Below are 22,500 nucleotides of genomic sequence, written 5' to 3' on the forward strand. Positions count from 1 at the left end.
CAAGGGCAGTGGAGCGCTGGGCCCGCGTGGCTGCTGCTTGGCGCAGCGACGGGAGTGACCGCGGGTCTGAGGTCACGCCGGGCGCTGCCAAAGGAAGGAGGCAGATCGCGGCGCTCAGCTCAGACCCTGGCCAGAGAGCGGGAGAGCACTTACTGGTGGTTGTGAATGGTTGACCCACTCCAGAAACGTGCTAGTGGAAGCTGACGATGTTCCGGAGAGCGTTGCCGGTAGTTTTGTATGCCAACCCTTCGTTTTTGCCTTTGTAGTGGGTGTGCCCAGCCGACTGGCAGTCAGTCCCCTGGCCGCAGGAGAACCTGGAGTGGCCTCCAAGCCAGCCTCTCCCGTCGCCGGGCCGACGCAGGTACGGGGCAGCAGACCCCAGCACGCGGTGCCAGCGTCACCCCTGCATGCGCGGAAGTCGCTCTCGGGAGCTGCTTGTCACTCGGGAGGGTTGTGATACTTAACGGCTTCTGCGAGGCGGCATCAGTTTATCTGCTGCTGAAAACGCACTGTGTCTCTAAATTAGAGAATTTTGATCTTAAAGACGCTTTTCCTACTAAAAGAAATGAAACCAGGCTTTAGGATTGCAAAAACGCCCTTTCACATTTTTTTGTATTCTTCTACTGGTCTTCCAGGCATTAGAAACGCTCACTGTGTCTCAAGAAGTACTTTACACGTTGGCAGAGAAAACGGCGCCCATTTGCTCTGCTCTCTTTTCTGTCACTGTCTCCCGTGGAGCCAGGGCCCGCACGTCTAAGCGTGCTCTGCGGCCGGTCACCGTGCGTGAGGGACCCATGGGGCTTGGTGAGGCCGGGAACTGGCCGTGCTGTTTCTCAGTAACCGTTTTCATCTCTGTTTTTGATGAAGGAGGAAAAGACCAGACTTTTGAAAGAGCGGCTGGACCAGATTTATTTTGTCAACGAACGGCGCTGCTCTCGCACCCCTGTCTACGGCAGAGACCTGTTGGGGGTTTGTTCCCTGCCCGGCAGAGGGCAGTTGCCTTGGCTCGGGGCTCCTGATGGAGGTCATGGGAAGGGGGCTGGGCCCACGAGCCGGTACACGTCACCCTCGACAACTCACAGGGACCTGATTTTGACCCTGACTCAACGTCAGGAATCCCTCCAGGACGTCATGGACAGGTATGGTAGCATGCTGTAAGCGTTCTTTACTCAGTCGCTGTGTCGCACCCAAGCAGCTTTTGTTGTTCTGTGGACGCTGATCTCATCCCTCTAAGTTTCTCCCCGGGTTGTCCCTTGGAGTCTGTCCGAAATCTGTTTCAGAGTCTTCAGCTTTGGCACCAGATGGCCTCTCCACCCTCTGGGAGCCTGTGTGCCCCTCCCTGCGGATCAGTTCTGTACGCCACGGGCCTGGGCCTGGGTGCAGAGCACAGCACCGTGCTCATTCAGGGCTGGGGGCCAGACCATTGTGTTGTAGACCACTTTCTCCATTTTGCTGTTTTAAAATAATATTTTAGGGACTTCCCTGGCGGCGCAGTGGTTAAGAATCCGCCTGCCAATTCAGGGGACACGGGTTCGGGCCCTGGTCCGGGAAGATCCCACATGCCGCAGAGCTACTGAGCCTGTGCTCTAGAGCCCGCGAGCCACAACTACTGAGCCCGCGTGCCACAACTACTGAGCCCGCGTGCCACAACTACTGAAGCCTGCACGCCTACAGCCCGTGCTCTGCAACAAGAGAAGCCACCGCAATGAGAAGCTTGCACACCACAACAAAGAGTAGCCCCCGCTTTCCACAACTAGAGAAAGCCCGCATGCAGCAACGAAGACCCAATGCAGCCAAAAAAAAAATTATTATTATTATTTTTAAATTTACTTATTTATTTATTTTTGGCTTCTCATTTATTTTGGTGCGCAGGCTTCTCAGTGCGGTGGCTTCTCTTGTTGTAGACCATGGGCTCTAGGCGTGCAGGCTTCAGTAGTTGGGGCCCGCGGGCTCTAGAGCACAGGCTCAGTAGTTGCAGCGCACGGGCTTAGTTGTTCTGCGGCATGTGAGATCTTCCTGGACCAGGGCTCGAACCTGTGTCCCTTAGCATTGGCAGGTGGGTTCTTAACCACCGCGCCACCAGGGAAGCCCAATAACAATATTTTATTAAGAAACCACAGGAATGATTTACCATTGCATGATGAGAAACATGTGTTTAAGAGTCCAGGGGTTAAGATTCCACGCTTCCGCTGCTGGGGACGTGGGTTTGATCCATGGTCGGGGAAGTTTTTCATGCCGCCCAGTAAGGCTAAGAAAAGAGAGAGAGAGAGAAAGAGAAGCCCAGGTGCTGTTGGGGCCCACCGGCGTATCAGCCCCTCCCCCGCCAGGCCGGGGTCCTGGTCTCTCTGCCCCACGTAGTGTCAGGCCCTGCTTGCAGCTTCATTCACTGCTTTGGCCTGATTTTGAGTTTCAGCCTGAGGGTATTTCCTCTCCCTTCTGTTTTGTGTGCTGGGCTCGGCTTTCAGGGTGTGTCCTCTTTAGGCCTCTGGAAACGACGGAACTGGGCGCGGCCTCCGCGAGGAGCTCTTCCCTGCTTCACTGTGTAGGGAGGTTGCCACCCTCCGCGCGCTTGTCTTGCTTCGGATGCTGACTTGTCTTTCTTCCCTCCTTGTCCTCTGACGTCACAGATGACTTTTGAAGACCGAGGCTGTTTGTTAGAGCAGTCTTGGGTTCACAGCAAAATCGAGGGGAAGGCGCGCAGGGCTCCCGCCTTCCGCCCGCTGCCCCCACCGTCAGCACCCCGCGCCGCAGTAGCGCGCTCCTTACAACCCACGCGCCTCCGGTGATTCATCTTCAGCGCCCGGGGTCCGCGGTGCACTGGGCGCTGTGCTTTTGGCCTTGGGTATTCTGTGGGCTCGCACAAGTGTATAGTGACGCGCACCCGCCATTAGAGGATCGCACAGAGTAGCTTCACTGCCCTGAAACCCCACCGTGCTCTGCTTATTCGTCCCTCCCCCCAGCCCCGCCCGAAACCCTGGCAGCCACTTATCTTTTCACTGTCTCCATAGTTTTGCTTTTCCAGAATGTCAGATAGTTGGAACATAGAGTAGGCAGCCTTTTCAGATGGCTTCTTTCACATAGGAATGTGCACTTAAGGTTTCTCCTTGTCTCTTCATGGCTTGATAGCTCATTTCCTTTTAGCCCTGAATAATATTCCATTGTCTGGAAGCACCACAGTTTGCATAAATACGTTCACCTACTGAAGGACAACGTGGTTGCTTCTAAGATTTGGCAATTATGAATAAAGCTGTTATAAACACCGATGTGTAGGTTTTTGTGTGGACATGGTTTTTAATTCATTTGCGTGAATACCAAGGAGCGTGATTACCAGATCACATGGTAAGAGCATGTTTAGTTTTGTTAGAAACCGCCACACTGCCTCCCAAAGTGGCTGCAGCATCCTGCGCTCCCAGCAGCACTGACGAGAGTTCCTGTTGCTCCACAGCCTCGCCAGCAACTGCTGTTGTCAGTGGTCTGGATTTTGGCTGTATTAATAGATGTGTAGTGGTATCTCATTGTTTTAATTTGCATTTCCCTGATGGTATGTACGTTGAGCATCTTTTCATATCCGTATTTGTCATCTGTATACCTTTGGTAACATGTCTCCTAAGGTCTTTGGCCCATTTTTAAAACAGGTTGCTTGTTTTTTTATTGTTGCATTTTAAGACTTCTTTGTGTATTTTGGATAACAGTTCTTTTTTTTTTTTTTAATAATATTTATTTATTTTGGCTGCGTTGGGTCTTCATTGCTGGGCGCGGGCTTTCTCTCGTTGCGGCAAGCAGGGGCTACTCTGTCGCGGCGCGCAGGCTTCTCGTTGCGGTGGCTTCTCTTGTTGCAGAGCATAGGCTCTAGGCGCGTGGGCTTCAGTAGTTGTGGCACACGGGCTCAGTAGTTGTGGCTCACAGGCTCTAGAGTGCAGGCTCAGTAGTCGTGGCGCACGGGCTTAGTTGCTCCGCGGCATGTGGGATCTTCCCAGACCAGGGCTCAGACCTGTGTACCCTGCATTGGCAGGCGGATTCTTAACCACTGCACCACCAGGGAAGCCTTCTAGCACTATTTGTTGACAAGACTGTCTTTGCTCCCTTGTGTTACCTTTGTTCCTTTGCCAAAAGTCAATTGACTGTAATTATGAGAGTCTCTTTCTGGGCTTTCTGTTCTGTTCCATTGATCTGTTTGCTTGTTCTTTCGCCGGTACCATGCTGTTGATCACTGTAGCTTTCTGGTAGTCTTGAAGTCAGGTAGTGCCAGTCCTCCAACTTTTTCTTATTCAGTATCGTGTTGGCTCTTCCGGGCAGTTGCTTCTCCATGTAAACTTCAGATTCAGTCGGTTGGTATCTACAGAATAGCTGGCTGGGATTGCATTGAACGTCTAGATCAAGTCGGGAAGAACTGACATCTCGACAGTATTGGATCTTCCTGTCCATGAACATGGAATATTTCTCCATTTATTTAGTGCTGCTTTGATTTCATTGATCAGAGCTTTGGTCATAAGTGGTTTTGTAGTTTGCATGCAGTTGGTAGCAAGTCATCATGCAAGCCCGGCTTGTGCTGAGTCCCAGAATGAGGGCTTTTCTGGAGCAGGTGGTGTCTGCAGGTTGGAGGTGGGTGTCAGGTTGGCTGTAGTGGCTCATCTGAGTCGTCATGGTGCTGCTCTCTGCGGGGCCCCTCCTCCCAAGTCTGGCTCCCTTTCTGGTGGCACGGTGGCTGTAGCAGCTTCAGGGCTCACATCCTCCCCCAGGCCGTCCAGGCGACAGAGTGCCTGCATTCCGGAATTCCCATCCAAAGACGGCAGGCTGCCTCTGCACCCATCCCTCTGCCCTGGGGGTACCCTGCGCTGTTCATTTTGATCTGGGTAGCCCTCACTGGCCGAGACTGGTCGGGACCCGCCCCCGTGGTTGCTGTGATAGTGTGGTCCAGCAGCCCCGTGACTGGAGCTAGGCGCTCTGGCTGCCCTGGTGACTCCCGACTGCCAGGTGGTTCTGCCCTCTTCCTTCTCAAGCCTTCGCTGCCTGAGACAGAGGGGCCGCTCGGCGGAGACACCCCAGGTGCGCCACCTGTGACACATGTGCTTTCTGCTTCTCAGGGTGGTGTGTGTGATCCCGCCGGTGGTGGCCGCGCCCCCGTGCTTGTGGGTGGCGAGGCCGCCCTCCCGCTACAGCCACAAGATGAGGCTCTTCAGACACTACCTGCGGGAGCACACGGCGCCCTTCGCCCAGCAGCTGCAGCGGGTGACAGCTCTGCGCTCCCTGCGGTTTCCCGAGCTGAGACTGGTCCAGTTTGACTCAGGTACGAGACACCCCGTCTGTACTGCTGCCTGTGTCGGATGCACTTGCTTTGGAGTATGAGATGCTGTTGATGTTACTCATTTCACAGGAAAGCTGGAAGCGTTGGCTATCTTACTTCAGAAGTTGAAATCTGAAGGACGTCGCGTGCTGATTTTATCGCAGATGGTTCTCATGTTAGACATTTTAGAAATGTTCTTGAACTTCCATTATCTCACCTATATAAGAATTGACGAAAACGCCAACAGTGAACAACGGCAGGTAGGAAAGAAATCATTTCTTTTGTTATCGTTTATGACTCATTTGGGTTAACTTTGATCGCCAGTTTCTAACCTAGTTTCTCAGAGCTGTGCAAACTCAGTGTTGCCATGCTTTCTAAACAAGGGGAAGAACTTCTTAATGTCTTTGGACTTTAGCTCCATCCTTTGATATTTTTTCCTAAGTCCTGTTATTTGGGAAATGCAGTCGGCTAGATGTCTCAGAATCAAAACTGGTGACCTGCAGTCCTTACAAGGAGGAGATGGGTGTCCTTCGGGAGGCAGCCACATGAAAACAGGGAAGTTCTGCAGACTGATCTACAGTTAAAGAATTACAGGTTAAAATAACATGCCCGTTCTTTACCTGTCAGGTTAGCTAAGGGTAGCTGGATTCCATCAGGCACAGTGAGAGCAGCTTTCTCGTGCGCTGCTGGTGGGGCGCAAATTAGCACAACTTTCTAGAAGGCGAGCTGACAGTGTGGGCTGTGAGCCTGAAAAGGGATGTGCGCCTGACCTGCTAGTTCTGCGTCTAGGGCGCTCTCCTGTAGCAGCACTCAGGGGTGCGCATGCACAGCTGCTGGTGGTGGAGATGTTTGTGATAAGCCCCAGTGGGGAGCAAAGTCCCAGTCCAGGAGTAGGAGAATGGGTCAGTAGTGGTCTGCGTGCCGCAGGGCTTGGCCCTGTCCCGAGTGTCCCACAGCGTGAACTAGGAAGCCATCTTCAGCAGCGTTTCAGAACAGGTTTTAGTATCAAGGCAGAGCATTCCCGAGTGCAGGCAAGCTGCTGGCCTGTATATCACGTGACCCACTTCACGCCGTCCAGCACAGGCAGCCCTCCCCATGCTGCGAAGGCCTGGAAGGAGGTACACCACGGTCTCAGTGACAAGTTCTGTCCGGAGTGATGGAACAAATTATATAGAGAATTTCCTGAAGGAAGAGGGCAGGTCACACCCGCTAAGGTCTGTTTGGGCGCTGAAGTCATTGCAGGAGAGAAGTTGTGGGAATGAGGCCATTTCAGCTGGCGGCCCTGCGGGAGTGGGGAGGCCGGCGGCTGCTCCCTCAGCCTTACTCCAGGGGCTTTTGCTGTAAAGCGCCTGGCATTGCCGGAGGGTACATGAATGAGCACGCATCCCTCCCCAGGGAGACTGCTGTCCTGTGGGGCCCACTCGTGGAGCTGACAGCACAGGTCGGGTGGGGTCGGACGCTTTCCTTTCTGTACCTGCTGACTGGCGATGCTTAAACAGGGTAGAGGTGTCGGCAACCAGTAAGCGAGAGATGCGGCACGTGCCCGGAAGAGCCACAATAAGATGCTGAAGGCCGGTGTAATTGGAACGCGGAGCTCGCGCCAAAAGAGACACAAACCGAACAGTTGTGTTACGGAATAATTTCTAACTGTGAAGTACCAGAACACGTCAGAGGTCGCCTGTTGTTTGGCAGGGATGGTAACTCGGGGTTTCATTTCGCCTCAGGACCTGATGAGGAGTTTCAACCGGGACCGGCGGGTCTTCTGTGCCCTCCTTTCCACACACAGCCGCGCCACGGGCGTGAGCCTGGTGGAGGCGGACGCGGTGGTGTTCTACGACCACGACCTCAACCCGGTGATGGACGCCAAGGCCCAGGAGTGGTGCGACCGGATCGGGCGGCGCAAGGACGTGCACATATACAGGTGAGGCAGGCGGCTGGGCCGGGCGCTGCAGCGTACTGCAGAAGCTTCTCCCACGTTCTGTGTACTTTCCTTCAGGCAGGCTTGTGTTCCTGCCGTCCTGTGTGTTCTTTCTTTATACTCAGCATCTGCCTGGGACGTAACTGAGTTTGTTTGCAGCGGTGACTGGGTTGTGCTGCTGAGACATAACTGCTGTCCTTCCGACGTGTACTTGTATTTCTCCTGGAGTCCCTGACCCTTAAGAGGGTGCTTCATGTTCTAGGTTGTTTGAAGTATTTTCAGATATAAATTATCATAACTTAACAGTTAGCAATTTGTAAATTCCCTGTTGAAAGCATTTAAATCTTATAAGCGGCCAACCACACGCAGCTGAGGAAAGCAGAGAAGCCTCTGCCATTGTTTCTGAGCTCTGGGAGTGTCGACTGGGAGAGCACAGCAGCACTCGGCCCCCGCTGGCTGCCCGTCTGGTGCCCGAGTGTGCCAGGCACGCGCCGCCCCCCTTCCCCTGCGCTCCTGCCACCTCTGTGTGGGGTCGGCACCGCGGGTGCGGTCCCTGGCGGCCAGCCTGGGACGGGGACCCCAGCCCACGTGTGTAACCCTCGCCGTTTTCATCAAGACGTTGTCATCCATGCACTGTGTTTAAATAGCTTTAATTTTTTCCTGATTATAAATGTATTACTTGTTCATTGAAAAGAAAAAGAAAAAAAAAAAAGGAAAGCACATGGAGAAAATCAGTATCCTGCCCAGACGGCAGTCAGTAGCGTTTTGGTGTGTGTCTTTCCGGATATTTCCCTGATTTTTTTTAGATGGCTCATGCCAGCAGTCATATTGCGTAATCCTGTTTTCTTTTAACAGTATATTATGAGTGTATTTCTGTGTTAATAAATATAAATTTGATACATTGTTTATATAAATGGATAATGTTTCATTGTGTAATCCCTTCCTTATCATTGGCCCTTTAGCAGTTACTAGCTAGAAACGGGGGAAAACGTTTTATTCTCAGGAGACACAATCTGTAAACTCTCAGGAATGACCTTAGCAGTAAAGGTGCTGGATGTGTAGGAAGTAGAGTGTAAAATCGTGGAAGGGCATAAGCTGAGAGATATCACCAGCGGGAGGATGTGCTCTGTTCTTAGACGGGAAGACCTGGTTCGTAAAATTGTAAAGTTTCCCCAAAGCGATAGTAAAAGTTTAACATCATTTTTTAGTGAAAGCGCTGATCATGGGTGTGGGAATGGTTACTGCAGCTTTCTGGGGGCACAAAGCGGGAGCCAGGGGACACGCATCCTTGGGCTGCAGCCACTGGACACGGGTTCATTTGGGGGCGCAGTGCAGAGAGGTGCACAGTGATGCGGGGGCGCCCGCCCGCCACCATCAGCACTGAAGGAGACGGGGCTCGAGGGTCCGGAGGTCCCCGGGGGCCTTTCCAGGTGGAGGCCGGTGGGGTACATGGATGGCCAGCGTGGGTGGCATGCGGGCCGCCGGGGCCCGCCCTCCTGCCGTGTGGGAGGCGGGACAGGCATGGTCACCTCTGGGCCCCACACGAAGGAAGGAAGCAGCGCAGAGTGGGGCTGACAAGCCGTGCCACGCAGGTGCTGTTCTGCCGGGTGGTCCAGGCACCGTGGCACTCGTGCCGTCCTCAGCTCCCGGGGACTTAGCTGTCGCATGTGTATTTGGTTTGTAGGCTCGTGAGTGGCAATTCCATTGAAGAGAAATTGTTGAAAAATGGAACCAAAGATTTGATCCGAGAAGTGGCTGCTCAGGGAAACGACTACTCCATGGCGTTCCTCACGCAGGTACCGTCGTGCACGAGGAGGCCTGGGGCCGGGGGGGCGGGGTTGCCACACAGTGACGGGAACCGGGCGGGTTTAACGGTTGGGGGGGTGGCTGCTGGCGGTTTTCCACGCGCGGAGGCCTCAAGCTCAGTGGTCCTCATTTCTGTGTCAGCGGACGATCCAGGAGCTGTTTGAGGTTTATCCACCCGTGGATGACACTGGCTTCCCAGTGAAAGCCGAGGAGTTTGTCGTCCTTTCTCAGGAACCTTCTGTCACAGAAACCATCGCACCCAAAATTGCCAGGCCTTTCATAGAGGTGAGGGTGGCCGGCGCCGGCCTGGCGGCGTCGGGTCTGGGGCTTTGGGTCTGCCCTCCGCTCCTGCGGCACTGCTGCTGCCCCTCCCCAGGCTCCAGTCGCTCGAGCCTGGCCTGTCAGCCCCTCCCTCCCTGCTTTTGGTTTGGGGGATTTTAGTTGTAAAAAAGAGGTGAAGGACGCGCGAGAGAGCGGTGTGGGCCTCGCTGCCCACCCTGCCACCGTCGCCGTTTTCACCCACGCTTCTCGGGCCACCCCTCGCTGTCCTGTGTGACTTTGTGCCCCGACCCCTCCCCCCTGCTGTGTCAGCACCTCTGTCACAGCGTTGCTGGGGAGGATGCCCCGCTCTGCAGGGAGCCCCGGCGTGAGTGTGAGATACACGTCCCACTCTGAGGACAGAACCAAAAAGAATAGCAGCTGTCTCACCCAGCCTCCCTGTGTTGGTCACCCGCTGAGATGACAATGCCTTGGATTCTAAGTGAAATCTCGCCTTCTGCGTTTCCGGCCTGGACACTTGAGGTCGCAGACTGCGTGCTTGGCTCGCGCGCTGCTGCTTTGGGGCAGTGCTGCTGTGCAGACCTGGCACACGCTTGCCTGTCAGGCCCCTCGCTTCCCTCCCCGAGACCCTGCTCCCGTCCTGCCTCCTGGGGGCCTTTGACTGCAGGACACCTCCTCTCCTGTTTTTGAAACTTGACTGTCCAGTGATTGAGAAGTAATAAATGCATGTGGTAAAAAACCTTGAAGAATTTATAATGAACAGTAAGTGTCCTGCACCAGGCCCTCACTTCCCTCTCAGAGACCACCACTGTCAGCTGTCTTTCACATTTTCTTCCAGGAGTTGTCTGTGTATAATATCACTTGCACAGAAGTACCTTACAGCTGTTTCGGTATCAGGAGGGACAGATAGATGTACCGTTTTCTTTTAAAAATTGGTGATACATGCATCAGGTTTTTAAAAAAGAAAACGTCAAACAGCATGATCTAAACCTCATAACGGAAATGATTGTAGAAACCTCATAACAGAAATGATAGTAGGGAAACAGTAGGTTACCGGTCCTGGAGGTGATCACTCAACCATTGTTAAAAGTCTTATGGGGTGTCCCTGGTGGCACAGTGTCCAAGAACTCACCTGCCAGTGTGGGGGACTCGGGTTCCAGCCCTGGTCCGGGAGGATCCCACGTGCCGTGGAGCAGCTGAGCCTGTGCGCCGCAACTACTGAGCCCACGTGCCGCAACTGCTGAGCCCACGTGCCACTACTGAAGCCTGTGAGCCACAACTGCTGAGCCCGCGTGCCTCAACTACTGAAGCCTGTGTGCCTAGAGCCCGTGCTCCGCAACAAGAGGAGCCACTGCAGTGAGAAGCCTGCACACCACAATGAAGAGTAGCCCTCACTCGCCGCAACTAGAGAAAGCCCGCGCGCAGCAACGAAGACCAAAAACGCAGCCAAAAATAAATAAATAATAAATAAATTTTAAAAGTATATATCTTACATGGATCCTGGAAGACACATGTGAGGCCTGAAGGCATGTGTGTTTGAGGAATGTGAGTGTGTTACACACCCTCGCTGTTGTTTCTCAGCGCATCTCTGAGATGTCGGCACAGTGTGGTGTTCCAGCACACAGATTCTTTGAAACGTTCTGGCTGAACATCTTACTGTGAGTTGGGCGCTGTTGTAGGCAGAAGGGGTATAGAGTTGAGAGAAAGAACTCTCGTCCTCCACAAAGCTTCTATTCTAGTGACAGGAGAGATGACACACCATCACCCTGCGGAGATGGCGCGCTATGCGGTGTCCAGGAGGAGTGTCAGGGGTGGAGGGGCAGCACCTCCGGGTCCGGACAGTAGGGGCCAGGTGTGGCTGGGGGACGAGGGCGATGGAGACGGGCTGCCCGCGGACATGTGGGTTGGGAGCATCGCCTGGCTGCATGCTGACCCTGGACTGGGGCCGGTTCAGAGGTGCAGGCGTGGGGGGCGGTGTGGGCGCATCCCTGCTTGAAGTGCAGTTTGCTCCTGGCTGGCGAGCTTTGCCTTCATCGGCAGCGTGGATGCTTTTTGATGAAGTGCTCGTTCGCGTCTTTTTCCTATTTTTTTTTAACTGGATTCTTTTTTTTTCTTGATGGCTTCTTGGCTTTTTTTCTGTATTCTGGATGCGAGGCTTTTGTGGGATACATGTAAAATGTCTTCTCCCAACCTGTGGTTTGCCTTTTTTAATGCTGTCTTTCAGCAAGCAGCAATTCTTGGTCCTAATGCCACCCAGCAGACCATCTTTATCACGTGGTTGGTGCTTTTGCGTTCTAAGAGAGGTTCTTCTTTATTTTCTTCTGCGTGTTTCAGTGTTTTGTGCTTCATACTTAGACGTACGGTCTGTCTGGAAATACTTTCTGGGTATCGTGTGAGGAAGGGTTACATTTTAAACTCTGCAGATGTTGCCCAATTGCCCTGGAAAGAGGTACCCGTCTTAACTGACATCCTCTCAGCTGCATGGTCCCCCCAGCCCCGGCCCCGATGTGAGCGTGTGTGTCTGCATTTGCCAGCCTGGCTGTTGGGTGTCGGGAGAGGCACATGCAGCATCTGCTGGTCTAATGGGCGTTTCTTGAACTGTGGTGACACTGACCCTACGTGTCTGTCGCCGTCTGCAGCACGTTTTCTGGGGGCTTGGTTTCTGTCTTCACCACAGACCACGGCCTGTATCTCGTGCACGACGAAGAATTGTTCTCATGGTCAGGACCGGGGCAGGGTGGTGGGTGGCGGGTGTGAGATGCAGCCAGACGCCCCATCCTGCTCGGTTCTCTGAGTCTGGGGACCGGGCTGTGCGTGTCAGCCTGTGTGCCTGTGGCTCTTCTCGAGGGCGTGCCCGTTTTCCCTGTGCCCGCGGCGCCGCCGTCTCAGGCGTACGAGGGGGCCCGAGGAGAGCAGGCATCACCGTGGGAGGCTTGGTGTACAGTGTGGGCACATGGGCAGCTGTGTGGGCTGTACCCCTCAACTGAAGTGTTGAAAGCGCATCCGAGTCACATACACTAAGGGCGCACTTCCTGCAGGCCCTCAAGAGCATCGAGTGTCTGGAGGAGGACGCACACGAGTCAGCAGAGGAGTTGGCGCCCGGGTCTCGGCGCCCCGACGGTTCCCGGTGGGGCGAGGAGCCCTCGCCACTGGAGGAGTTAGCGGACTTCATGGGACAGGTTTGGCATTTTCTACTTCATTTGCTTCTCTGCACCTAAATACTTTAAACATGTGACCCTTGTGGGAGATACTTCTTGTTCATCTTGACCAAGAACAGTCGCTGTTTTGATTCAAGTGTTGGTGGGGGGTCATAAGAGGAACTAAGTCCTTGTGAACTTGCTGTTAACCGTATTCAAAAAATACATCTTGAAACAGCTCACACCAATTGAAAAGTATGCTTTGAATTACCTGGAATTATTCCATACTTCCACTGATCAAGAAAAGGAGAGAAATAGCGAGGTAAGAGAATGAACTTCTGACCATCTTAACACGTGAGAATCTCAGATTCTTCAGGGTTAAACTGGGTTGGAACTAAGTGTGACTTGCCTAGAATTAACGGAATAAACCCAGACCCACCTGTGTACAAACTGATTGGAAGGGAGAAGCCTCAGGAACCTGCAGGTGCAGTTTTCCTCGGTTCTGAAGCAGCTTGGGGCTCCAAAGAGGGTCACGTATTGGGAACAAAGAGAAGGGCCCGGGCCGGGAGCACAGGGGCGGGGCAGGGCTGGGGGGCGTAGGGGGCGTGGGCGGCAATGGGAACGACCGCTGTCTCTCCAGGGCGCCGTGCTGGCCGCCGTGGGCGAGTGGGAGGCCCGGCACGCGCGGGCACTGCGGGAGCGCGAGGCCCGGGCACGGCGCGAGCCCGAGCAGCAGCTGCTCACCTACACCCGGGAGGATGCCTGCCGCGCGGTACGTGTGCCCGAGGGCTCCCCTTACCCGCGCGGGCGTGCCCCGCAGCGCTGCCCGCCGGCCGGGGCGCAGACGCACCGCGGGGCTTCTCGACAGCCACGCTGCGAGCTTGTTTCCAAGACTTGACCGGCGTGAAGGTGGATGCTGGGTGGCTGCAGCTTGAAGCCGGGGCTGGGTGGACCTGAAAAGCTCCCCTTCTCCTGTAGGAGTTCGTGTATGAGGGCGCCGACGGGCAGACGGAGGTCATGCCGGTGAGTGCCCGCCTCCCCGTGTCCCTGGGCTCACCTCCCGCCTCCCGCCCTGTCGGGCGGCTGCTCCTGGGGCCACACGGCTCAGGGCTCTCCCTTCCCCACGCAGCTTTGGACGCCGCCCACGCCCCCCCAGGACGACAACGACATCTACATCGACTCAGTCATGTGTCTCATGTACGAAACCACTCCCATCCCGGAGTCCAAGCTGCCGCCCGTGTACGTGAGGAAGGAGCGCCGGAGACACAAGACGGACCCGTCAGGTGGGTTCCTGTGGCGGGAGAGGGTTCGGCGCTCCCGGTGGCCTCGGTGATCCTCCTCCGCGGCCCTGCTGCCCCCCTTCCCCGCCGCCCTGCCGGCTGAAGCAGCCTCTCCGTGCAGCCGCGGGCAGGAAGAAGAAACAGCGTCACGGGGAGGCCGTGGTGCCCCCGCGGTCGCTGTTCGACCGCGCGACGCCCGGCATGTTGAAGATCCGCCGAGAGGGGAAGGAGCAGAAGAAGAACATCCTGTTGAAGCAGCAGACGCAGTTCGCCAAGCCTCTGCCCACCTTTGCCAAACCAACCGCCGAGTCCGGCCCCGACAACCCGGAGTGGCTCATCAGCGAGGACTGGGCGCTGCTGCAGGTGAGGCCGGCCGCGTCCTCAGGGCCCTTTGGAGGGCGGGGAAGCCGCTGACGCGCAGCCCCTTGACCCGCGGCGCCTGACCTTGGTCCTCCAGGCCGTGAAGCAGCTGCTCGAGCTGCCGCTCAACCTCACAGTCGTGTCCCCGGCCCACACGCCCAACTGGGACCTCGTCAGCGACGTCGTCAACTCCTGCAGCCGCATCTACCGCTCCTCCAAGCAGTGCCGGAACCGCTACGAGAACGTGCTCATCCCAAGGGAGGAGGGGAAGGTGAGGCCCCCTTCCTGCGGGGCACGCGGCTCGGCGAGGGGGAGGGAGGGGTGCGGGGTGCTGGGCGCGGCCCTGAGCTGGGGCAGACACAGTCCCAGTCCCCGTTCCCGCCGGCCGGAGTCCCTGCGCCGAGATCTTGCCCGACAGAGAGCATCCGCGCTGCTGCGTCATTTGGAAGATTCTGTGTGCTGCCTGTGGCCCGGCGCCGTCCTAGCGCTTCGTCCCCCCTCCCGGGTTGGGTGTGTAGACGGGCACGGCTCTGTGCTGTTAGCTTCGTCGAAGGAGGGCCTGTCGGTGCCTCCCGCTTCGTGCATCACTGTGCTTTCCCGGGGCCTTGGCCACTGCAGCGGCTTGACAGGCGCTAGACGCTCTGGTCCCAGCCGCGGGCATAAGAGACTCTGAGTGCAGAACAGCCGAGTACGTGGTGTCTGTCATCAGGAGGCCACCTGTGGGGCAGCCAGGCCCCTCGAGTCCGCGTGGCTGCTGAGGAAGTCTCCAGGGCGCTGCCTTTTCTCGTCTCCCTTGAGCTGCATTTGTCTCTTTCCATTTCTCCATCTGCTCTGTCCCCGCCTTGCTGCCTCTCAGCTCCTCGCCTGTCCTCAGGAGGGTGTCTGTGGCCTCCATGCAGAAAGCCTCGGCACGCGGCGTCGGGCTGGCGTGTACCTGTGGCCGGCGCCCAGTCATAGAGTGGGAGCGATGACCACGTCTCCTGCCTGGGACGGGCCAGGGCATGCGTGGCAGCGGCAGGCATCCTGGGCTTTGATGAAGTTTGCTCCTGGGTTCCTAATTCATGGAAATTACTTATTTTGTTTCTATAAGCACGCTTTAACGAATCTTGGTTTTCATTTTTCTAAAAACAGTTGTCTCCAAACTGGGGGACAGCCGCCGCTTGGTGCCCCGGGGCCGACCAGGGTGAAGGCGCGCTGGCTGCGGGCCGCTGGCTGTGTCAGCCTGGCCACTCGGCCTCACTGCTGTCTGCCAAGCTGGCGGCGGGACGGGCGGGAAGGCGTAGCCCAGGCCGGGGAGTGTGTTTGTGGTCGGTGGACGATGGCCACTATGTCATTGCTGATCCATCTGTGTTGAGTCTCAGAGAGAAGGGTGGGAAGAAGGGACTCATTGTTTAAGCCGGGGATTGCACGTTAGACCTCCCAGTCAGGGACCCTGTTCGCAGGGTCGGCGTCTGACCCTGCTGTGCCCCCCCCCCCCCAATCCTGTTTCAGAGTAAGAACAACCGTCCTCTGCGCACGGGCCAGATGTACGCTCAGGACGAGAACGCCACGCACACCCAGCTGTACACGAGCCACTTTGACCTGATGAAGATGACTGCGGGCAAGAGGAGCCCCCCCATCAAGCCTCTGTACGCGCCCGCGCCCCTGCACCGGCTCCGGGGGGCCGGGGGCTCCGTGGGGTCGGGGCTCCGTGTGTCCTTGGCCTTCCCTTCCTTCTTCAGTGCATCGTCCTCCCTTCAGTAATCCTCTCTCTGTGTGTTACAGGCTTGGCATGAATCCCTTTCAGAAAAACCCCAAGCACGCTTCCGTGTTGGCAGAAAGGTATTTCTGTATGTGTGACACAGTTTTCATCGTTTGAAATGATTTCATTTTAATGTCTTCTTAAACCCTACAAGTTCAGTGAATTGTTGTGCGAATGGCGTGTCCAGGCATCAGCTGGGGGTGGTGTCGAGGTGAGGCGGGCCGGGCACACTCGTGTCCCCGTTCACAGGATGGGGTGTCCTGCCTGCGGTCTGACAGTGTCACAGCGGCTGTGCCGCCTCTCAGCTGGCATACGTCTGCTTGGCCCCGCCCTAGAAATGTACGCAGTTGACCGGGGTTGGGGGTGGGGGTGAGTGTTCTTTTTATTTTATTTATTTATTTATTTATTTATTTATTTATTTATTTATTTATTTATTTATTTATTTATTTATAGCTCCGTTGGGTCTTTGTTGCTGCGCGTGGGCTTTCTCTAGCTGCGGTGCGTGGGCTTCTCGTTGCGGTGGTTTCTCTTGTTGTGGAGCACGGGCTCTAGGCGCATGGGCTTCTGTAGTTGCAGCATGCAGCCTCAGCAGTTGTGGCTCGCGGGCTCTAGAGCACAGGTTCAGCAGTTGTGGCGCACGGGCTTAGTTGCTCCGCGGCATGTGGGATCTTCCCGGACCAGGGCTCGAACCCATGTCCCCTGCGTTGGCAGGCGGATTCTCAACCACTGCGCCACCAGGCAAGACCTGGGGTGAGTGTTCTTGCCTTGAAATTTTGCAAAGGAAGAAAAATGACTGGGTTGCTGGGTAGAGAGATGGGTAGGTGTGAGAGAGCGGACAGAGGGAAAGAGAACTGTACGGTCTGAGTTGCTCGGCACGTGGGCGTTTGCTATAAAATCCCTGCAACTTCCTGCATGTTTGCCTCTTTCTAATAAAATATCGGGAAAAAACACATGTTCAGACGGAGCCCAGTTGCTCCTCTGGCTCAAGCCTTCCTCGTCACCAGGTAGGTTTTGCAGATACCACCTGACACGGGCCTGTGCCTGCTGAGGGCCCCCCGGCCACACCAAGGACCAAGGCCTGCGCTGCCCTCCCGCTCCGTGCACCCCGGCCTCCACAGCCTGCTCCTCCGCCTGGCGGCTGGCTCGGCCTTGCGGGTCGCTCCATCTGGGACCGTCTGTCTGGACCCGTCGGCCCCCCGCCAGGCCCTCCCTCACACGTCATCTTCTCCTCGTTGGTACTCGCGCCCCAGCCCCTCTCTGTGTTTCTTCCTGGAGCGGATCGTCTTTGCATTTTTACTTGACTCCTTCAGCATCTTGCATGAGCTCTGTGGACGTAGGGGTTCTAGAGGCTAGAGGCGCAGAGCACATGTTCCGTATGTGTGTATTGATCGAATTGATGATGATTTCATTAATTGGTTTTCTTAACGAGAAAAACAGGCCAGGCCGGGGTTCAGCAGTGAACGAGGCGGGCCCAGTCCTGCCCTCCTGTTTCTCTCGCACAAGACACAGACTCTGAGTAATCCTTACGGAGGGCAAGGATTCATCCTGAAGGGGAACAGAACCTAGCCTGGCTGAGCTGGGGAGAACGGGGCGGGTGCGAGAAGGGACACTTGTTCCTCCGAGTGAGGGCCGGCGGGTGGGAAGGCACGGAGGGCAGGGTGGGCGAATAGAAGGCTGGCGTGCAGGATGCGAGGGAGGAGGTCTAGGGATGGTGCCCCCGCGGCGGGGAGCAGGGCAGCGCAGGGGTGGCCCGCAGTTTGGGCGGAAGCAGGGGTGGCGTGAGGCCGATCGGAGTGACCTGGAGGGCGGCTGCAAGGTGGACGCAGACCTGGAGGCATCTCGGTGGCTCGGTTTTGTTTTTGTGTGTCTGGCGCCGGTGGGAGAGGTTGGCGGACAGGATGAGGGTGGAGCCGGGCTGGCCTTGGCCACATGCAGGCCAGGTGGGCCGAGGGGTTGTCTCTAGGTAGTGGCCAGGGTCAGGGTCTGTAAGCAGTGGGAGGCCAGGCCGTGTGTCCCGGGAGGGAGCTGGATGTGGAGCGGGGACCGCTGCGGCGGCTGGACCGTCGCCACGCCCAGCGGTTGAATTCCCCCCAGTGGTGGAGGCCTGGGGCAGACAGAGTGGGGAGTGCACTGAGGCTGTGGCTTTACCACCAGGCGTGATGGAGAGACACGGGGTGAGGGGGGCCAGCATGCGAATATGGGGGCGGCAGGGTGGGTTGCAGGAGTTCCTCGAGGGGTCGGGGGACTGAGTGGACTGACGTGGGCGAGGTCAGAGAATGGGAGAGGATGCACTGCGTGAGCTAGGGCACATGACGCGGGAGGGCTGGTGTCCAGAGGGGCCAGACAGGCGCAGCAGCGGCACCTGCGCCGCCCCGAAATGCAGAGGCGGCACACGAGGGCAGAGCCAGCCTCCCTGCAGCAGGACTCAAGGCTGGTAGGTGACCGTCAGCCCAGGAGCCCCTGGAAGCAAGGGTTCTGTGAGAGGCTGCGGAGGGCTGTGGGCCGCTCACGGCACTGGGCGGGTGGCCGGCTGCTCTCCGCGGGGCGAGGGCTGGCGCTCAGTGCAGGCGGGGGCAGGCCTGGCTTTGGGGGCGGGGGCGTTGGTTTCCAGTGAGGAGCACGGCACCGAGGGGCTTTCTTGCCCCACGTGTTCGGGGACGCGTGGTATCCAGGCGCCGTGCCGAGTGCCGCTGCTGCAGGGGACCGGGCCCGGGCCCACCTCTGGCAGGTGGTCCTTGTTGCGAGGGAGTGGGAGCCGCCGTTGTCTGGGGCAGACTGGCAGCCTGTCCTCTCCAGGGCCGAGCCACTCGGGCCCCGGCCTTGGCGTCCCGGCACTCGGCGTCGTGGGAAATGAGGACTTTGGATTTCTAGCGCATTTGTCTACTTAGAACTCGCAGTTTATTTCTCGTTTTTCCCTTGTCTTTAGTGGAATCAACTACGACAAACCCCTGCCTCCTATTCAGGTCGCATCCCTCCGGGCGGAGCGCATCGCCAAGGAAAAAAAGGTGTGTGTGGTACAGGGGGTGGCGGGAGGGCCGCGAGAGGGGGCCAGGGGCCAGGGGTCCCCCCCCCCCGGGCCAGCTCCTCCACACGGCTCCATTCCCTCCTGCCCCGTAGGCGCTGGCCGACCAGCAGAAGGCGCAGCAGCCGCCCGTGGCACAGCCGCCGCCACCACCGCCGCCGCCGCCGCAGCCGCAGCCACCGCCACCGCAGCAGCCGCCCCCACCGCTGCCCCAGCCCCCGTCCGCCGGCAGCCAGCAGCCTGCGGGGCCGCCCGCCGTCCAGCCCCAGGCCCAGGCGCAGCCCCCGGCACAGCCCACACCGCCCCCGCCGAAGGCGCCCCCTGCGATCACGACGGTGGGCAGCGCTGCAGTGCTGGTGAGAAGGCACACAGCGGTCAGCTCCAGCGCGCCCCTGTCCAGGGTCCTGTGGCTTCCAGCCCGCGGACCTTCCTCCCAGAGGAAGTGGGAGGCCAGCCCAGTCTCCCCCAGTCTCCCCCTCAAGGAAGCGCATGCCTCACCCCGTCTCTCCGGTGCTGGGTCAGCTCCGCCCTCTGGGCTGGGTTAACTGGGCAGCGATGTGGGAGACGAGACCGTTCTTCTAGGTGGAGGTGAGCGGGAGGTGTGGAATTAGGGTTTTGTGAAGCGTGAAGAGGTCGCCCTCTCTTGTCCCTACAGACTCGAAGAGCAGGTACTGTTAGTGCAGACTTCCCTCTCCCCACCCTGCCCCACTTTCCCCCAGAGCTGTGCACACGCGTGTGCATCTTCAGTGCCCGTGAGAGGAAGGTGGTGAAATGCATAAAGAAAGAAAGGCAATGTGTCGATCTTACGCACCCTGCGCTGTCGCCGCTGTGCCCTGCCGCGTTCCCTCTCTGTGTGTGCCTGGTGACACGTTAGAGTCCCACGTGGGGAAGCACTGCTGCCCAGCGCGGGACGGTCTTGTTGTATGGGGTCATTTCCGCCCCGTGTTCTTTGTTACATTTGCCGCAGTGGCGTTCGATGTGCACTTGGCAGCTCCGTCCTTCGTTGTTCAGAAAACTAAGTACCTGCCTGGTGTGAGGGCTGCTCCCTGCCCAGGAGAACAGTGCTGGGTCGTCAGGAAGAGACCTTCTGCAGGGCTGACCCCTGGGCTGTGGCCAAGTGACATTAGTCAGTCAGAAAAGAATGGAAAACAGCCAGCACAGGGGCCCTGAACTTGGCAGACCGTGGGGCTCAGAAGGGTCAGTGTGGCCGGAGCCTGGTGACTGAGGGACAGACTCAGCACTGTGGGAGGAGGTGGGGGGACGGGCCTGAAGTCAGCCATGCGGGCCGAGTAACCGTGACCAAGGGTTTGGATTTGATCCTGATGAGGGGGAAGGCTTTGGAGTGTTTACGCAGGGCGGAGCTTGACCTGAAATTCAAATGATTTTCTTTTTTCAGCAGGCAGGAGCCATCAAGACATCCGTCACAGGGACAAGCATGCCCGCGGGTAAGAAGTCTCACGGGCGAGGTGCCACGATTGGAGGTGAGTTTTTTCCTGCTCTCCTACCTCGTGTCCTCTCCCCTCAGGCACAGTGAGCGGAAATGTGATCGTGAACACCATCGCCGGCGTCCCCGCTGCCACCTTCCAGTCTATTAACAAGCGCCTCGCTTCACCCGTGGCACCTGGAGCCTTGACTGTGAGTTGTCCCTGATCCTGGGTGCTTTTGGTGGCATGCATGACCCAGGACGCTGCAGTAGCTGTTGGCTTCTTAAAAAAAATTCTATTCCATTGGTACAGAAAGTCCTGATCTAGTTTGCGTTTCATAAAATACTGAGGACATTGAGGGGTGCAGAGGATGGTTTCCACGTGTGCTTTCTGGGAGAGAGTGTGTTGAAATCTCCCACCGTGGTTCCAGGAGGAGGGAGGGGGTGCAAGGGCACGTCTCCAGCTCCACGGACAGGGTGCCCACATGCCGCAGCGGCAGGTTTGCCCGTGTGTGTGGACATGGCGCTGTTGCACAACCGGGCACAAGGCGGGGCAGTGTGTTTATGGGTGTCTAGGCCCATGCGTGGGAAGCAGGAAGGGGCCAGATGTGGGCAGAGGGAGAGACGCAGAGCCACAAGACCTCTGAGCATGTAACCAGAAGGAGACAGGGCGCTCACCTGGACGCACCTGCCGTCTGTGGTGTCACCGTAGAAAACAAAAATAAATGACGGAAATAAAGGAGTTTACATTTAAATCCTGAGTTGCAGTTTAGTCACAGATCTAAACACAGCATGTGCCCTGAGTGAGAAGCTGCTTCAAAGTCAGCAGTGCTTTGGCAAATAGAGTGATGTCCCTGTTGGGTTCTGAGGAATGTGTTTCCTATGAAGGTGTTGTTGGTAGTGAACCAGACAGTGTGGTGTTGGGAAAAGGATGGACACATAGATCCATGGAGTAGGATGGAGAGTCCAGAAATAGACCCATATGTACATAGTTGATTAATTTTTACTAAAAGTGCCGGGCGGGACTCTTAGTGCAGGGAGGGACTTCCCTGGTGGTGCAGTGGTTAAGAATCCGCCTGCCAATGCAGGGGACACTGGTTCAAGCCCTGGTCCAGAAAGATCCCACATGCTGCAGAGCAACTAAGCCCGTGCGCCACAACTACCGAGCCTATGCTCTAGAGCCCGTGAGCCACAACTACTGAGCCCACGTGCCACAGCTACTGAGCCTGCGCCCCTAGAGCCCGTGCTCCCCAACAAGAGAAGCCACCGCAATGAGAAGGCCGCGCACCGCAACGAAGAGTAGTAGCCCCCGCTCATCGCAACTAGAGAAAGCCCGCATGCAGCAACGAAGACCCAACGCAGCCATTAATTAATTAATTAATTAAAAATAGAGAGGAGAACTCTTTAAAAAAAAGAGGGGCTTCCCTGGTGGCACAGTGGTTAAGAATCTGCCTGCCAATGCAGGGGACACAGGTTTGAGCCCTGGTCCGGGAAGATCCCATGTGCCGCGGAGCAACTAAGCCCGTGCACCACAATTACTGAGCCAGCTCTCTAGAGCCCGTGAGCCACAACTACTGAAGCCCGCGCGCCTAGAGCCCATGCTCCGCAAGAGAAGCCACCGCAACAAGAAGCCTGCACACCGCAACGAAGAGCAGCCCCCGCTCCCCGCGACTAGAGAAAGCCCGCGCACAGCAATGAAGACCTAACACAGCCAGAAATAAATAAAATTTTAAAAGAAAAAAAAGAGTGCCGAGGGATTTCAATGGAGAAAGGGCAGTCTTTTCAACAAATGGTGCTGGAGGAACTGGGGAAACGTTCAGAGCCGAATGAACTTTGAACTGTTACTAATACTGTATATGAAAAGTCACTCAAAGTGGATCATGGGCCCAGATGTAAAACCCAAAACTATAAAATTTCTAGAAAAAAACATAGAACATCTTTGCTTGGTTTTAGGCAAAGATTTCCTAGGATACCAAAAGCCTACAAATTATGAAAAAAAATAAATGAGGCTTCATCAAATTAAGAACTTCTGTTCTTTGGAAGATGCTGTTAATAAAGTGAAAAGCAAGGCACGGAAAATATTTGAAGAGCATATCTGGTAAAAGACTGGTACTTAGATTATACAGAGATGTTTTCAATCAATAAGAAAACAAACAACTTTTAAAAGTGGACAAAAAATTTTTTTTTAATGGACAAAAGATTTGAGCAGTTACTTCACCATGGAAGATACATATGGAGATATATATATAC

General features: G+C 56.4%; 1 protein-coding gene across 1 annotated transcript in view; it reads left to right on the forward strand.

Annotated features, from left to right (window-relative positions):
* The window catches only part of EP400 (E1A binding protein p400), a 98,514-nt gene that overhangs the window by 56,707 nt on the left and 19,307 nt on the right, over positions 1 to 22,500 (forward strand). Inside the window, exons 25-44 of the mRNA XM_082852952.1 lie at positions 267 to 361; positions 868 to 1,139; positions 5,085 to 5,287; positions 5,375 to 5,544; positions 7,009 to 7,205; positions 8,887 to 8,998; positions 9,150 to 9,293; positions 12,326 to 12,466; positions 12,663 to 12,746; positions 13,065 to 13,196; positions 13,403 to 13,447; positions 13,554 to 13,707; positions 13,826 to 14,067; positions 14,162 to 14,335; positions 15,556 to 15,692; positions 15,829 to 15,885; positions 18,732 to 18,810; positions 18,923 to 19,183; positions 20,227 to 20,272; positions 20,353 to 20,462. Of these exons, the coding sequence (XP_082709078.1) occupies positions 267 to 361; positions 868 to 1,139; positions 5,085 to 5,287; positions 5,375 to 5,544; positions 7,009 to 7,205; positions 8,887 to 8,998; positions 9,150 to 9,293; positions 12,326 to 12,466; positions 12,663 to 12,746; positions 13,065 to 13,196; positions 13,403 to 13,447; positions 13,554 to 13,707; positions 13,826 to 14,067; positions 14,162 to 14,335; positions 15,556 to 15,692; positions 15,829 to 15,885; positions 18,732 to 18,810; positions 18,923 to 19,183; positions 20,227 to 20,272; positions 20,353 to 20,462 (2,855 nt within the window). The remainder of the gene's footprint in view (positions 1 to 266; positions 362 to 867; positions 1,140 to 5,084; positions 5,288 to 5,374; positions 5,545 to 7,008; positions 7,206 to 8,886; positions 8,999 to 9,149; positions 9,294 to 12,325; positions 12,467 to 12,662; positions 12,747 to 13,064; positions 13,197 to 13,402; positions 13,448 to 13,553; positions 13,708 to 13,825; positions 14,068 to 14,161; positions 14,336 to 15,555; positions 15,693 to 15,828; positions 15,886 to 18,731; positions 18,811 to 18,922; positions 19,184 to 20,226; positions 20,273 to 20,352; positions 20,463 to 22,500) is intronic.

The sequence above is a fragment of the Leucopleurus acutus genome, assembly GCF_964270905.1.
Source record: "Leucopleurus acutus genome assembly, chromosome: 13".
Classification (NCBI taxonomy): Eukaryota; Metazoa; Chordata; class Mammalia; order Artiodactyla; family Delphinidae; genus Leucopleurus; species Leucopleurus acutus.